The 16,057-nt window shown below is 43.6% G+C and overlaps 1 protein-coding gene across 1 annotated transcript in view; it reads left to right on the top strand.

The window, feature by feature from the left end:
• The window catches only part of DSCAM (DS cell adhesion molecule), a 740,562-nt gene that overhangs the window by 429,187 nt on the left and 295,318 nt on the right, over window positions 1-16,057 (top strand). Inside the window, exons 7-8 of the mRNA XM_047796891.1 lie at window positions 1,627-1,923; window positions 2,665-2,940. Coding sequence (XP_047652847.1) covers window positions 1,627-1,923; window positions 2,665-2,940 — 573 coding nt within the window. The remainder of the gene's footprint in view (window positions 1-1,626; window positions 1,924-2,664; window positions 2,941-16,057) is intronic.

The following is a 16,057-nucleotide window of genomic DNA, read 5'->3' as shown; positions in this document are numbered from 1 at the left end:
ACGTTCTTGAAGGGCTTTTCCAGCCCCCAAAATATGAGTCAGAATGAGGAAGCTAAGATTCGGGAATTTGCAAATGAGATGATGGCAGAGGGCATTAGGGCCCCTTCCTAGCTCTGTGCCCCAGAAACAGGCTGAGCCTTTGGGTGATGGGTAACGCTTTCTACAGGGGTATTTGAAGGTAGTGACACTTAGCCATCTGTGATGCAATTGCAAGACATCTTCCGTGTTCTTTCCTGTTTTTCTTCCGCTTTTTTTTTTCAAATTTTCCAACAATGAATACATATAACCTTTATAATTAAAATTGAAAACTAAGAAAAATATGTTAATCATTATCTTTCACTATAGTTTTAAAATTATCACCAAAAATATTAATGTCTCTTCCAGCAAAGTTTATTACCAAACTCAGAAACTCTATTGCACGTGATCACACTGGCGTCAGAATGACCCACTTAGGCCTAGAAAAAAGAAGTGTCACAATGCTGATTTAGAGGCCTGAGGCTGTTAGACCCGCTGGTAGATCTCTCCTTCTTTTGACCTTCATACACTCTTCTCCAGTATGTGTGCCTCTCGTTCTTTCTCTTTTAATGGATACATATATTTAAAAAAAGAAACATGCATTTGTGATTACTGCCAAATAATTTGAGGGAAATAGTCAATACCCATGATAGCAAAATAATGAAATATGAAAACTTGATCTTTGTCTAAAATATGAGAAATTCCTATGGAAAGTTTCCTAAGACTTAAGCTCCTCATTTCCCTGGTACAGTCTTGGGCTGTGTCTGCTCTAGCTTCATGGTCCACGGTATCTGTTCCAGTCTAAAAGTATCCCGGGTTGGATGATAATCATATGGCCACCCTACTTTATATTTTTTTATTTTTTTTGTTTATTTTTGGCCATGTCTGTGCATGCAGAAGTTCCCAGGCCAGGGATCAAACATCAGCCACAGCAGCAAACCCAGCCACAGCAGTGACAACATAGGATCCTTACCTGCTAAGCCACCAGGGAACTCCTGCCACCCTACTTTAGATACTTACGGAGATATTTAATACACACTGGAATGGTCAAACTTTATTTAACTTCTACCCATTCTCAGACCCTTCATGGACACTCACATGTGCTTATCATTTGTCCTTAAAATAGAAAAGAGGAGTTCTTATGAAAAAATGATAAAGATGAGATAATCCGTCTCTTCAGTCTTCCCATTATTCCTCTAAACAGTTCCTGGTGAGCAGTCCCTAATTAACTCGGGCGGAGTAGAAAGCTAAAGGGCCAGCTGGAGGTGTACGGATTTCCTTGATGTTTATAACTTTGGATGGGGACCTGCCAGTTTTGACTTAAAACCTGGGAGAGGACATTGTTTACCGTGAACCTTTGAGCTGCATTGTCATTCTTCCTGTTCTGACGTCAGGTCAGGAAATATGGAGAGAGTTATTAAAACTTGCTAATGTGGTGTTTACTTAATTCGAAATGAAATTTTGTCCTAATTGGGCCTTAGCGATAAAACCAGACCGAGTGGCACTGGATGACGGCTACATCCACCTCCTGATCGTTAAATAAATAGACTCAGACGTTGTTGCTTAATTATTGGTATGCGCCACTTCCTTCCGTGATTTGTCTTCCTGCAGATGGAACTCCCAAAATTATTTCTGCCTTTAGTGAAAAAGTGGTGAGTCCAGCTGAGCCGGTTTCCCTCATGTGCAACGTGAAGGGGACGCCACTGCCCACCATCACGTGGACCCTGGACGACGACCCCATCCTCAAGGGCGGCAGCCACCGCATCAGCCAGATGATCACGTCCGAGGGCAACGTGGTCAGCTACCTGAACATCTCCAGCTCTCAGGTCCGGGACGGGGGCGTCTACCGCTGCACTGCCAACAACTCGGCGGGAGTCGTCCTGTACCAGGCTCGAATAAACGTAAGAGGTGCTTGTCAGATCAGCTCCTCAAAAAACACATAACTCATTGTAGTGGAGAAGAAGGTTTCTGCATGCACCGAGAGCCCAGTCTTGGAATGCCCAAGCGGATGAACCGGCGCTTCCCATTTCCTACCCTCTCCCTCCTCCTCGGGAATGGCAGCGGTCGGGTTCCTGTTGGAAATGGCCTTTTGGTTTCTGTAGTCAGCTTGTTCCTCCTTGTACTCCTAGGCTTGCCCACTGGAGCTTTCCTTTCCTGGTTGATGCTGTGCATGCTCTCGCCTTCCTCCTCCTCTTCCGTCCCTTGCATTCATGGTAAACCTTCGTGCCCATGGTATCTAACCTCGAGTCATAGTGCAACGTGGCATAACCTCCATCTTCATAATCTATCTGATAGAGCGAGCCAAGCAATCCACTTGGTCCCAGTGTTTGACCAAGAGAGCATGAGTGTTCAGAGTAGCTAGTTCCTCTGAATGGATTAAATCGCCTGTCGTCCTGTAATTCAAAACAGTTGGTAGAAATAGGTGATAATGTGTTTAACACTCATTCCGTCCACCTGAAAATCACAACATTAAAAGGAGGAAAAACCCTTCCTGGTAGAAACTGCCAAATGCACAGAAACGTTGTTTGATTGAACAACAAATTAACGTGAAAATAATCTACATTTTTAACTCAAGGAAAAGGGTACCCATGTCCACACGTAAGTTGTACCCTTAAAATTATTTTCAAGAGTTTCTCTGTGTCTCTCCAGGGCCTGCAAGCATTCGACCAATGAAAAATATCACAGCAATAGCAGGGCGGGACACGTACATCCACTGTCGTGTGATTGGCTACCCGTATTACTCCATCAAATGGTACAAGAACTCTAACCTGCTTCCTTTCAACCACCGCCAAGTGGCTTTCGAGAACAATGGAACCCTGAAGCTCTCGGATGTGCAGAAGGAGGTTGATGAGGGGGAGTACACGTGCAATGTGCTGGTTCAACCCCAGCTCTCCACCAGCCAGAGTGTCCACGTGACAGTCAAAGGTGAGGCAGTTCTCTGACCCCCCTCAGCTCCCCGTTTCTAACCTAGCTCAGCTGTTGCCCGAGACCAGCCATGAGGCGTGGAGTCGCCTGAGAACCTGCGTATTCAGATCAGGACAGTCTTGCTGAGGAATGGCAAAGTGCATTCACGTCCCGTCCTCCTTGCAGCTGCATCGTCACCAGACATCTGGGTGATAGAGCTTTCTTGAGTGAAGCTTTGGCTTGGTTTTCCGGAGTATGTGTGGGCTTGGTGTTTGGTTTTCATTTTATTTTATTGGAGTAGAGTTGATACACAATGTTGTATTAGTTTCAGGTGTACAGCAAAGTGAATTAGTCATACATATAAATATATCCATTCTTTTTTTTTCCCAAATATTAGGTTATTATAAGTGATTGAGTAGATTTTCCGGGGCTATACCGTGGGTTCTCATTCATCATCTATTTTGGACAGTAGTGTGATATGTGTTTTTAATAATACCACCGAAGAAAAGAAGCATAGCTTTGGCTTGGTTATCTGGTTGTCCACCAGATCATTTTAAAATGCACAGCTTTGTTTTCCTAAAACCTCTGAAAAGTGAGTTCTTTCAGAATCCAGCGGAAAGAGGTTTTCTGCCATGGATAAGCACTTTAAGCAAACTAGATGAGCAGGTCACAGCAGCAACATAGGACTGTTAGGATTAAAGGCGCCCACAGAAAATTTTCCTGACTTTTAAACTGCACTTTACGTCATGACGTGGACGGTCATGGAATCGAACCAACAGGATGAATTTTGGCGACGATGCAACTCAACTCCGGTCTCCTTGTCAGTGAAGACCTGTAAAGTGACCAGATCCCCCCAGGGACCCACAGGTGTGTCGTGGTGGACACTTAGGGGAGCTCATGCCTGCCATTCCCCAATTCAGTTTTCTCAACTGAACATAAAACAAAAATTTTCAATTATGTAAATAATTGCATGAAGCAGTCATGGGAGTAGCGCTAATATGCTATAAAATAATATCAAACATGTAGAAGCAGCCTCCTGCCACACTAAGTTGCCTGCCTGAGCTGCCCAGTTATCTCCCCAGGTACCCAAAGTTAGCCTTCAGGGTCCTGGTTACCAAGTTGCATAGCTTTGCCGGGGTCTTCCCCAACCTCCTCTTCTCATCAATCCTGTCCGTTTACCTGTTTGGGGGCACCTATAAATACACCCCCTACACACACACACACACACACACACACACACACACACAGTGTAAGGTATCATGTGGTATATGCTATATAACATGTTTTATATATTGCATATTAGATATGCCTGCACAAAAATTTTTTGAATCTTTTTCTTAACATGTATACATTCTTTTTTCTCACATTATCCTGCTCCATCGTAAGTGACTAGACATAGATCCCAGCAGAATCTCATTGTTTATCCATTCCAAAGGCAATAGTTTGCCTCTGTTAACCCCAAATTCCCAGTCCACCCCACTGCATCCCCTTCCCCCTTGGAAACCACAAGTCTGTTCTCCAAGCCCATGGTTTTCTGTTCTGTGGAAAGGGTCATTTCTGCCGTATGTTAGATTCCAGATATAAGTGATCTCATATGGTATTTGTCTTTCTCTTTCTGACTTACCTTTTTTTTTTTTTAACAAAAGAATTTTGTTGAAGAATTTTCTTAAATCATTAGAAATTCTTGGTAAGCTAGAGGGTCATAGTTGCATAAAACTTCGTCTGGTGATTGTATTTCTCTCTTTAACCGTGATATTTGGGACCGTTCCTCTCTGAGCCCAGCACTACCTTAGGCCTTCAGGAAAATAATAATGAAAAAGGTAGATAGTGTCCTTTCCCTCACGGAGCACTCCTTCCAATCAGAAGAGACAAATAATAAGCAGATAAAACAAGAACATCTTCTAGGATTCAGTACTGTGTAAAGAATTAAAGCACGGCAGTATCTTAACAGCCAGCTACAACCGAGAGTTAAAGCCACTATCGATGAAGTTCTGCCACCCTGCTCTCTTAAGACCCATTGTCTAGCATGCCCTTTGAATATCTGTTTTACCCACATCCTGTTTTGTAACATAAGTTGATAATTTTGAAATTATTGGTCCAGTGAGTTTTGCATATCTTCCAAATATTGGCACAATTTTACTGTATCAAAATACCACCAGGATCTCATCCAAGAAAAGTCTTTACGTATTGGGAAGCTGTCGAGCTCATGGTGGCAGATACACATTTCTCCAAAAATTTATTTTCCTTTCTTGAAAGTTTGAATGTTATTATTTGCAGCAAACATGATCAGCTGTGATCAGTTGGAAGCATGACAATTTCATTCATTTCTTTTCCAGAAAAAAAAAAAGTGTCTGCCAGTTATACAAACCTGAAGTAGTATAGTTTTTAGGTGGTGGTCCTTTGAGGAAAAAAATAAAATTCCATGAAAATAAAGTGGCTAGTTGAGCTTAGAACTCAAAACGTGCACAAGTACTTTGCTTCAAGACAACCCTCTGGTCCAGTTGGGCAGCAGAGTGCCTTGTGCATTCTTCCCGTCTTTTTGCACAGAGCGTAGGATGTTACAGATGGACTCAAGGGTTGAGATTTATAAAACCATGATTTTTATCGATTTATCCATTGTTCTTACATGAAACTAAAAAAAAAAAAAAAAAAGCCAGACTAGAAGTTTGTGGTGGTGAACAACACAAGGTCTAGTGGTACGTTTGGGGTCACTGCCATGATCCGTGCTGAAACCTCAGCAGTCTTACCCACTTTTGCACATCTGTGCAGATGCCAACCCAATGGGAAAGACAAATGACATTAATATAATGAAAGTGATTTTCTTCTTGTAAACCCCCCAAAATGGTCTTAGGGGCCCCCAGGGATCTGCAGTCTACCTTTCGAAAATATCTATTTCATGCTATTTAGTTTATTTCTAACATTCAGTCGTGATGAATGATGCATCAAGTGAATTGCCTTATGCATCAGCCTTTATCTGGTTTTAAGATCATTTCTTTCCGGAAAAATTTTCAGAAATATGGCCATCGAATAAATGAATATAAATATTTTAACACCAATTTTTAGAAAGCCTAAATTCAAAGAAAGACCATTTGAATCTTTTATTCTTAAATTTTTCCAGACCATGGTAAATCAGTGTATTCATCTTGATCCTTTTGATTTTAAGTAGCAGAAACCAACTCAAACTAGCATATGCCCCAAAGGAGAGTTTCTTGGTTCTCGTAACCAGTGCATCTATGATTGAAGGAAACAACAACAGTAAAATCAAATAGCTTTATTTTCAGGAGTTTCTTTTATTTTAGCATATATTACATACAGTAAATGTTTTCCGCTTCTTTGCGAGCACTGCCAAACAAAAGAAGGAGAGTATTATTTGTGCAGTAATTCATTATAATTGATGGATGAGAAATGACTGCCGCTGAATGAGGCAGCTGCTGGGGTTTGGAATCTGCAGCATTTCACAGAGCGGTCAGGAAGGCTGCTTGGAGAAGGTGAGATTTGAGCAGTGGCGTGGGGAGGAATGTTCTTGGCAAAAAACAAAAACAGTCGGGAGCGCGCCTGGCAGGCTCCGGGAAGAGCAGAGAGGGCCCATGGCTTCAGCGGCATGAACAAGGGGGAAATGAGGAGGGGGTGCTCGGGTCAGAATGGCAGGGCTGGTTCATGCAGGGCCCTGGGGCATCGGGATTAGGAGGGCCTGAGTTGCTCCTCTGAGTGACATGAGGACATTTGTTGAAGGATTTTAAACAGAGGTATCATATGGCCTGACTTAGGTTTTAAAAAAATACTTCTGACTCTGTGCCGAGAATGGGCCAACGGGCAAGAAGGGACAAGCAGGGGAACCTGTGAGAGGCGGGGGGTCCTGGGACCTGGGGGGGAGCAGGGCAGGCAGGGTGTGGAAGGCAGATTCTGGGTATTTTTAAGGTCTCATCAATAGGATTTCCCATTGGATTGGACGTGGACGCAAGAGGGATCAAGGCGGAAGGATAATTCCAAACTGCTGACCTGAGCAAGGCAAGAGCCCTGTCATCGGCTGAGATGGCAGAAGAGGTGACAAAGGACTTTTAAGGGAAGAAATTGGGAGTCTGATCTTTGATGTGTTGAGGTTAAAATAGACATTAGGCCAACAAGCGGGCTGATGCAGTGGGAAGTTGGTGTGTAGATGAGGGTGGAGTTTGGGAATCTGGGCTGTAGATTGGGAAACACCTGTGAATTGATAATGTGTAAAGCCGGAGGCCAAGGTGTGACCCTCAAGGGATCTTGGGCCTCTCGGCAGATTTTAACTTCATTTAGATAGGCTTCTCAGTCCCTTAGATGCGCATTAAAACTTACTCACTAAATATCTGACGATAACGTCAGACACACCTTCAAACAGTGACTCCTTGAAATTTAAATGTGTCCTCATTAGATTTCCTAGATTGGGATGAATTAACCACTTTCCTACAGATTTCAAAGTATAGGAACGCAAATCAAGCTCATTGAACAGCCGTGACCACAGTACCTTTGGGGAGAGGGTGGAGACTCAAGGATACGTTACAGCAGACTTTGGGAGGGGCAGAGGTAGAGCGTGTGGGTCTCAGGAGGCCTGGTCCAGACTCCCGATTACCATCTGAACCGTCTTTGTGTGTCTCTGCTGCTTCCTTCTTCACATGGGCTCAATTCCCTCTGAGAAGCTTCAGGTAGCAGGAAATCTGGCCCTCGACCCCTCTGGACTCAGATGCCCACAACCTGCAAGGGAAAAGAAAAGAGCCCTCCCTGACCTTCCCACGTGGGAACATCCTAGGGCAGAAGGGACTCTGATTGGCTCTCTGTAAGCCATCAGCCCACGCCTGGGCCAATCCCAGTAGCCAGAGCAGTGGGCACCCGGATAGGCTGCCTGCCTCCACCTATACCCAGGGAGAACACTTGAGTTGTCAAAGAAGAAGGGAAATGAAGACAACACACACTACAAGCTGTCCTTAAGGCAACTTGGAATTAAAGTACTAACAGAACCGACAGGGCCTCTGGAATGTGTATTTACTTACTGAAATAAGTAAAGAAAGCCGCTGAGCCGGCCAATACCTCAGAAAATACGTCCTATCCAATTTTTCCAGAAGGCTAAGGATTTTCCCCAAAACAAACCAACCCTGGGGATTAAAAGAACTGTATTAGGCAGTGGAAGCCAAGCAAGGACCATCGATAATGCCAACTAAAAATACACACACAACCTAAAAGTTGAGAGTTAAGTGTTATTGGGGGCAATGTGAGGACTTCAACCCAGGAGACAGCAACTCTGAGAAAACCAGGCTGTATAGGAGTTTTGCAACAAAAGATAAAAGGTTCTTGCCAATGATAGGAAACTGTTACCTCAAGTGAAGGAATCTTGCGCTTGGTTCTCTGCGTGGGAAGGTGCCAGGCCTGGGGCCGCTGACATCCTTCCCTTGACGTGCATCTCAGCTGTCTGGGGCCAGCGTCCTGAGTGCTCCCCTCCTGACTTTCCCTTGGAGGTGGCTGCGACCATGGATGACTGTGACATACATTTTTGTTAACTGATTTGGCAGGTGATATTTTATTTTTCAAAGGGGAGGGTTGGGGAGGAGCCCGAAGGAGGCGCCAGGTGTGGCAATCAAATCAGAGAGACAGAAAACAGAATACCCTCCCGATGCAAGATGGCATTAAAACCAAACGGATCCATGAAACTTAGAGCAGCCGAATCATCAAAGCAAGGGGCATCCTGCCTGTCTCTCATGGTAACCCTCTAGATGACAGGTTAGATGTCTCCATGGACCCCACCATATCCGAAACCAGACATAACAAACATCTGCTTGGAAAGGCTTTAAACAAGGGATGTGCCAAGGAGCTGGGAATACAAAACTTGCTAAAGATACCCTTTGGGGTTCATTCACTGTTCGTCAGTGTTTGGTGCACATCTCTGGGAAGAGGAGAGTATACTTTTTGTTAATCGTTGCTTCAAAACATTCTTTCTTGGAAATTCCCGTTGTAGCCCAGCGGAAACGAATCTGACTGGGAACCATGAGGTTGCAGGTTCGATCTCTGGCCTCGCTCACCAGGTTAAGTATCCGGCGTTGTTGCGAGCTGTAGGAGAGGTCACAGACACGTCTCGGATCTGGTGTTGCTGTGGCTGTGGAAAGGCCGGCAGCTGTAGCTCTGGTTGACCCCTAGCCTGGGAACCTCTATGTGCCTCAGGTGTGGCCCTAACAAACAAAAATTCTCTCTTCTAATTTAAGGAGCATTTTCTAAACTAAATACAATTATTGGCCACTAATAGTACAGGATATCCCACCTTAATTTTATTGAGTTTCATCTTTTTGTGTAGACAAAAGAAAGAGGAAGCTACAGACTGAGTGGATAGGGTTAAGCCTGCTTCAGCCTGTGTAGAACTTCTTCCCAGGTGAAAAATAAGAAATTCCGGATTCCGATGTGTCAACCTAGGGCATACTTTTTTTGTTTTTTTTTTGTCATACTCACATGCGTTGTACTCTTGCAAAGATATTTAGAGCAGTTGGTTTTAGGATTCCTTTGCATTTCTTGCTTAAGATGACGTCTGACCTTCAACACATAGTAGCAGTTACACCTCATGAACAGTTTTCGCTTTTCCTCAGATGTCGCTAGAAAGGTCATAACCAAATTAACTCCTGAACATTTGAATTTGAATTTTAAAATGTTTCGAAATGAAATATGTAGATTAAATCACACTCCAGTGGTCAGGATTGTAGTCCATCACAGTTTTTAAAAAATTAATAACCTTTATTGGTTTCAATTATGATAAAGATTATGATACAGGAGCGAGAAGGAATCAACTGAATTACAGGAAAAGACAGATTTTTGACCCTCCCTGCAGATCAGGATTAGAAGACAGTCTTTTTTATTTTATTCATGTAAATACAGCTCCATCACCTTTGCTCTTAGATTATACACTGAATATTGTATTCTGATGATTTTACAAGAGCAAATATGATGCCTCAAAAGGTGGCTTCATTGGGCGTGGGCCCGCTTGTTTCCATGAGTCAGGCTGCAAACTGTGGAAGCATCTCAAACCAGTCTTACCTTGTTTCCAGGAGGTTCTGTGTTACTATGGAGTAGAGCAGTGTGTGTGTGTGCTCTGTGCGTGTGTGCTGGGTGTGTGTGCTGGGTGTGGGGTGTGTGCTGTGTGGGGAGTATGTGTGGTGTGTGTGTGTGTGTGTGCTGTGGGGGGTGTGTGGGGGTGTGTGTGCTGTGTATGTGTGTGCTGTGTGTGTGCTGTGGGGGGAGTATGGGGGTGTGGGGTGTGTGTGTGCTGTGGGGGGAGTATGTGTGTGGGGGTGTTTGTGCTATGGGGTGTGGGGGGTGTGTGGGGGGTGTGTGCTGTGTATGTGCTGTGGGGGGAGTATGTGTGGGGGTGTGGGTGTATGCTGTGTGTGTGTGTGTGTGTGTATCTTAGAAGACATTTGGAAACAATACTATTTTGCAATCATGTCTTTTTTGCCTTTTTCCCCTTCACTTATTTTGTAACATATGGTTTGGGAAATTGGGAGAAAAAAATCTCAAAGATTGATATAAATAGTATGTTAAATCATTGATAATGCCTGACACTTAAGCATTTCTAAAATATATTAACCAGAAGCACAATTTTGCTGCCGTCAAACACGTAGGAAGAAATAAATGTCAAAATTCCCTTTTTTTTACTTCATTTCAATTCAACAAGCTGTGTTATAGTTAACACTTTTCAAAGCTTCTCCTGCCTCATTTTAGGTGCCACATTGAACTTGAACAGTGCCTAATTGAGTGTTCTAATTGCTAGGGACCAACACTGCCAGGAAAGTTAATTGGCTGCTAGATGAAATTGTCACCTTCTATTTATATTTATGTAAAACTTTGTCGCTTACAAAACACTCTCATATGTGTAACCTTAATTAATCCTCACAGTGACTCTGTAATGTCGGTGAAACATCATCAGAGAAACAGAATCAGAAGAAGCGGATGACTTGCTCAGAGTTATCCAGTAATGCTACTCAAGACTCAAATGCACATCTTTGCCTTCCAGTTCCACCCCAGAGTGTGATTTTGAAAAGTAATTCACACTGTGGGGGGAAGGCAGGATTGAAGTGAGGGGAAGTTAAGTCAAAGGACCTAGGAAGAAAGCCGTTTAAAAAGTCAAGAAAGAAAATTATTTTAGAAGTAAGGACATGAGATACTGAGCCTCTAATTGAAGAATGAGGAGAATTAGTTAAATTGAGGAGATGGAAAGAATGGATTTGGTGAGTGAGGAGGAGTAAGAAGCACAGATGACTCCATAAGTTCCGGCTAGAAGATGGGAAGGCCGGGATAAGAGAAAGTCTTGGGAAGGACAAGGCTCAGCGTCAGGTGTCTGTGGACCACCATTCTGGATTCAGACCAGGGCATCTTTGAAATATGGATTTGGGGGGTGGGCCAAAACTAGTAGAGAGGGATCAAGGTTGAAACTGTAAGTTTGCAAGAGTGTCTAAGAAGCATGAAGCTTTCAGAATTATATTTTATGAGTTTTTAAAAGTAATGTTTGCCAGTTTGTTGTACTTTTTAGATTCTAGATATGTGATATCATACAGTATTTGTCTTTCTCTGTCTGACTTAACTTCACTTAGCATAATGCCGTCCAAGTTTATCCATTGCTGTAAATGGCAGAATGACATTCTTTTGAACGGCTGAGTCGTATTCCATTGTGTATATGTATGTACCACATCTGCCATATCCACTCATCTGTTGATGGACTCTTAGGATGCTTCCAAGTCTTGGCTATTGCAAATAATGCTGCTGTGAGCACTAGGGTGCATGTACCTTTTCCATTTTTTTTTTTTTTTTAGCTGTACACCCAAGAGTAGAATTCCTGAGACATATGGTGGTTCTATTTTTAGTTTTGGGGGTTTTTTTTTGAGAAAAAATATGACAAACTAGTGAAGCCACCTTACAGACATAAAGAACGCAAGAGTGGTTACCAGGAAGGGGAGGAAGGGCAGTGCCAGGGGTGTTAAGAAAAGGGTTGTGTGGGGTAATATGAAACCATGTGCGTGAACTTTCTGAAAACCGTAAAACACTTTAACACTTAAAGAAATGTAATTCAATTTAAAGAAGTTATCAGTAAGTAATGTTTGCCAATCCTGACAGGAGATGGTGATGCTAAGAGCGCAGCAAAAGCAATCACAGAAGTCTCGCGTTTCGTTTCATTTGCTGTCTGCTGCACTTTTCCAGTTCTAACTTGAGACGGATTTTTACCACACCCTGTGACAAACTCTCGGAAGAATTAGGCGTCATTAACCACATTTCTGACTCACCTCACAGTAGCGACCCTTTGTGCTCTGTCGCCCAGCAGAGCCACTCATCTGCGTGGTTGGCATAAGGGTCCTGCTCCCCCTGCAGCGTTTGATTGTAGCCCACGGCTCGTCTGGTCTGTCCCCACGGCATCTTTTGCAGCGTCGCCGGTGGTGCGGTTGGAAGTGAGGCCAGGTTGAAAATGGTGCCGAGAGTGGAGCTGCCCTCCTCCCTCCCTAAGCCAGCGGCCAGCGGCGCCGTCCTCTGACGACGTGGCTCTTCAGGGGCTCCTGGAGCAGCTGTCACCGCTCTGCGCGGGGAAGCAACCTTGGCAGTGCCACCCACTCCCACTTTCTGACGGACGCTGGCTCACGTGCTGTTCCAGCCAGCGCCGCTGTTCCAAACCCAACCCTGTCGTCGATGAAGGGTCTTCTCTCAGTCTCACTTTCTTCTGCTTTCCCCTCTCTAGCTACTGGAGCCACTTGTCATGTTGTTTATAGAAAACGTAACATTTCAAGGTGACGTTTCTCTTTGCGCCTCCTTAAAGCTGAGCAGTGTGTAATGTGAGGACCTATTTGCTAGAGTCTTGTGTTACCATAAATTTTAGTCTTTAGCAAAACTTTTATATTGATTTTCAACAATTACATGGAGAGTGTCTAGTCTCTATTGTGAATAACACAAGAGAAGTAGATCCTGTGGGGGACGTAAAGGTAGCACATTCAGGGCATAACCATTTGTGGTGATTTATTATTTCAAATGGGAATTTAAACTCTCTGCTAATTATATATCCTAATATGACAAGAGAAGGTGGATTTAGTGGAGTTTTCACCATCCGTCCCTTCTAAACCCCCAAAGCAGCTCATGTTCAAATATACTTAAATTTATTCGCCTAATCTGGGGACTCATGCTCTCAAGCTTCCACAGAAGAGATTTTTTTTTTTTGTCTCTTTAGGGCCGCACCCGCGGCATATGGAGGTTCCCAGGCTAGGTGTCCCATCAGAGCAGTCGTCATTGGCCTACACGACAGCCACAGCAACGCCAGATCCTTAACCCATTGAGCAAGGCCGGGGATCAAACCTGCGTCCTCCTGGATACTAGTCACATTCATATCCGTTGAGCCACGATGGCAACTCTGAGGTGTTGTTTTGCTTTGGTCAGGATGTCAGACTTGAGCTCCAAACTCAGTGGAGTGCTTTGCTTTCAGACAGGTTTGTCCTGGAAGTATTGCTTTGTAATTTTTCTTCCATTCTGGAAAGTGAAGCTGATACCTTTCTTTAAGGAAATGATTTGTTAAAAATTATTTTACAAATTATATCTCAAATTACTTTCCTCTAACAGAGGAAAGGAAAGAGATTATGTATTTGATTTGTTATGAAGTCCAAGAATGTGAATTTCTACTCAGCTAACATTGAAATTGTAGGAGAAACAGGGTTTTGCAATTCGTGTTACACTTGTTAGACACAAGGACTCTAAGAGAGAGAGAATTAAGTAGAGCTGAGAAAAGGAGGCGAGAATGACAAGAGCACTCCCACTTTCGGTAGCTAACCCAGCATCCGTCTCTGCAGTCGCACACATGTTTGTGCACACACATACACACAGGAAAAAAAAAAAAACTTTGGTAGTGCTTAAATAATAATGCTCTGATGATATTTTAAATCAGAAAAAAAAAATCTCTCAATTATTCAAAATCATTTACTGTGGCCTAGTACAATCACAAGTGAATGGTCAGAATGTGTAAGTTCAGCAGTTTTGCTGTTTCTGCACATGCACTATATTCATATGTCGATAGACACAGATAAGTAGGTATCATAGACCCATATATGGCACCTATGTATAAATCAGTGATACAAGGATAGAACCTTAGGGATATAAGGCTCTATAAATATTCTTGGGATTCTTCTAGACCAGCCTCTCAGAGTATACTCAACCTGCCCGTCGACCGCCCTCACATTTCTCCAGACTGTCTGTCTCTGCAGTGCCCAGTAAGCTGTAAGCCCTTAGCCCTTTCTGATTCTGCTTGCCTGTGATTATCAATGTTTCTTCCTCCTGTTGGAAACAAATCTGTCTTTTCTCCAGCGCTTCCCTGTTTTTTGTTTTGTTTTGTTTTGGTTTTTTGTCTTTTGCTTTTAGGGCTGCATATGTAGCATATGGGCGTTCCCAGGCTAGGGGTTGACTCCAAGCTTCAGCTACCATCCCACACTGCAGCCACAGCAACACAAGATCCAAGCTGTGTCTGTGATCTACACCCCAGCTCGCGGCAACACCAGATCCTATAACCCGATGAGCGAGGCCAGGGGTCGAACCCGCATCCTCTTGGATCCTAGTTGGATTCCTAACCTGCTAAGCCACAGCGGGAACTCCCACGCTTCCCTTTCTTCCTCCTCTGGAACAGCTCAGAACTTTCCCCTTCCCCACAGAAGCTGCCAGGTGGGGGCAGCAGTGAGCCGCTGCCTACCCGACTCGCCTCTAACTTGCACCTGTGTGCTGTGTGCTGTGCAGCAGAGCTGTTTCCTCTTAAGGAAGCAGGGATGTGCCCATCGCCTCTCAAAGAAACCCAGCCCCCGGGAGTTCTCTGACGTCTGAAGGGCAATGAGAGTGTCCCCTCCACCCCAAGACACGACTGCTTTGTCGTAACCAGGTCCCCTCTGCTGAGACGTTCCTGTGGGCCCGAGAGCCAAGATCCAGGTGCTGACTGATCACTTGGGAACTTTGCTTTGGTTGGGAACCAAACCGTATTTGGTTTATCCTGCACCGTTGTCATCAGTTTATACAAATTCACTGTTTTGTTTTATCTTATCTCTTTTTTTAAAACCATGCATCGATTCTGGTGTTATTATTCTCGGTTCTACAGGCATATATTTATGCTTACTTAATATATTTATCTTAAATACACTTTCTGTGCTTTTATGAAGATAAACATGTAAATATATAAAATAAAAGTAAATGCTTAGGTTGTCTCCTGGATCTTTGACTCTCTATAAAATGCTGCAGTGAATATCCTTGTAGATGTGCCTATGTGTAATATTAGGTATAAGACAAGAAATAGAATTCTTAGATCATAGAATTTAATTAATTTCACTAATGACTGCATAGCACTTGCTCACATTCCTGTGCTGGTTTATGCCACCATCCGCCATGTGTGAAAGGTCACGTTTCCTTCTATCTTTGCCAATAATTAGTATTATCTGCCCTTCTAATTTTTTCACTAGAATGTATTTTAGCAATATGGTTAGCTTTTTTCTACCATCAATACTGTTCTTTTTAGGTATTTGGATGAGTTTCCTTTACGCTCTTTGCCATCAGACTTCCTGCTGTTCCTTCCCACATTGCTATAGGTCTTTCATGTATCTATGAATCTCTTCTTGTTGCTTAACTTTATTTACTTATTTTTGATTTTTAGGCTTGCGCCCATGACATATGGAGGCTTCCAGGCTAGGGGTCGAATCAGAGCTGTTGCTGCCAGCCTACGCCACAGCCCCAACAAGGCAGGACCTGAGCTGTGTCTGCGACCTACACAGAAGTTCACAGCAACGCCGGATCCTTAACCCACTGAGCAGGACCAAGGATCAAACCTGCATCCTTATGGATACTAGTTGGTTTCATTACCCCTGAGCCACAACAGGAGCTCCTTAACTTTATCTTTGTCTTCTTTGGGATCTCATTTAAGAAGTTTCTGGGCTTGTTCCTACTTCTTTAAATGTGGCTTCGTGTTTCTGTCCTCCTGTCCATGTGTAGGTCTTCAGTACAATTGAGGACTGTCGCTGTAGTAGAGGGTGGTGTCCAGCTTCTCCACTGGTTGAGGCGGTTTTCCTAATATCACTTATTAAACGACTCATGCTCTCCACTCTTTTCTGTACATCAAGATAACACAGTGATGTGG

This window comes from Phacochoerus africanus, chromosome 1 (assembly GCF_016906955.1).
Source record: "Phacochoerus africanus isolate WHEZ1 chromosome 1, ROS_Pafr_v1, whole genome shotgun sequence".
NCBI lineage: Eukaryota > Metazoa > Chordata > Mammalia > Artiodactyla > Suidae > Phacochoerus > Phacochoerus africanus.
Note: the sequence above shows the minus strand (reverse complement) of the source record. Positions and strands in the feature narration are given on the sequence as shown.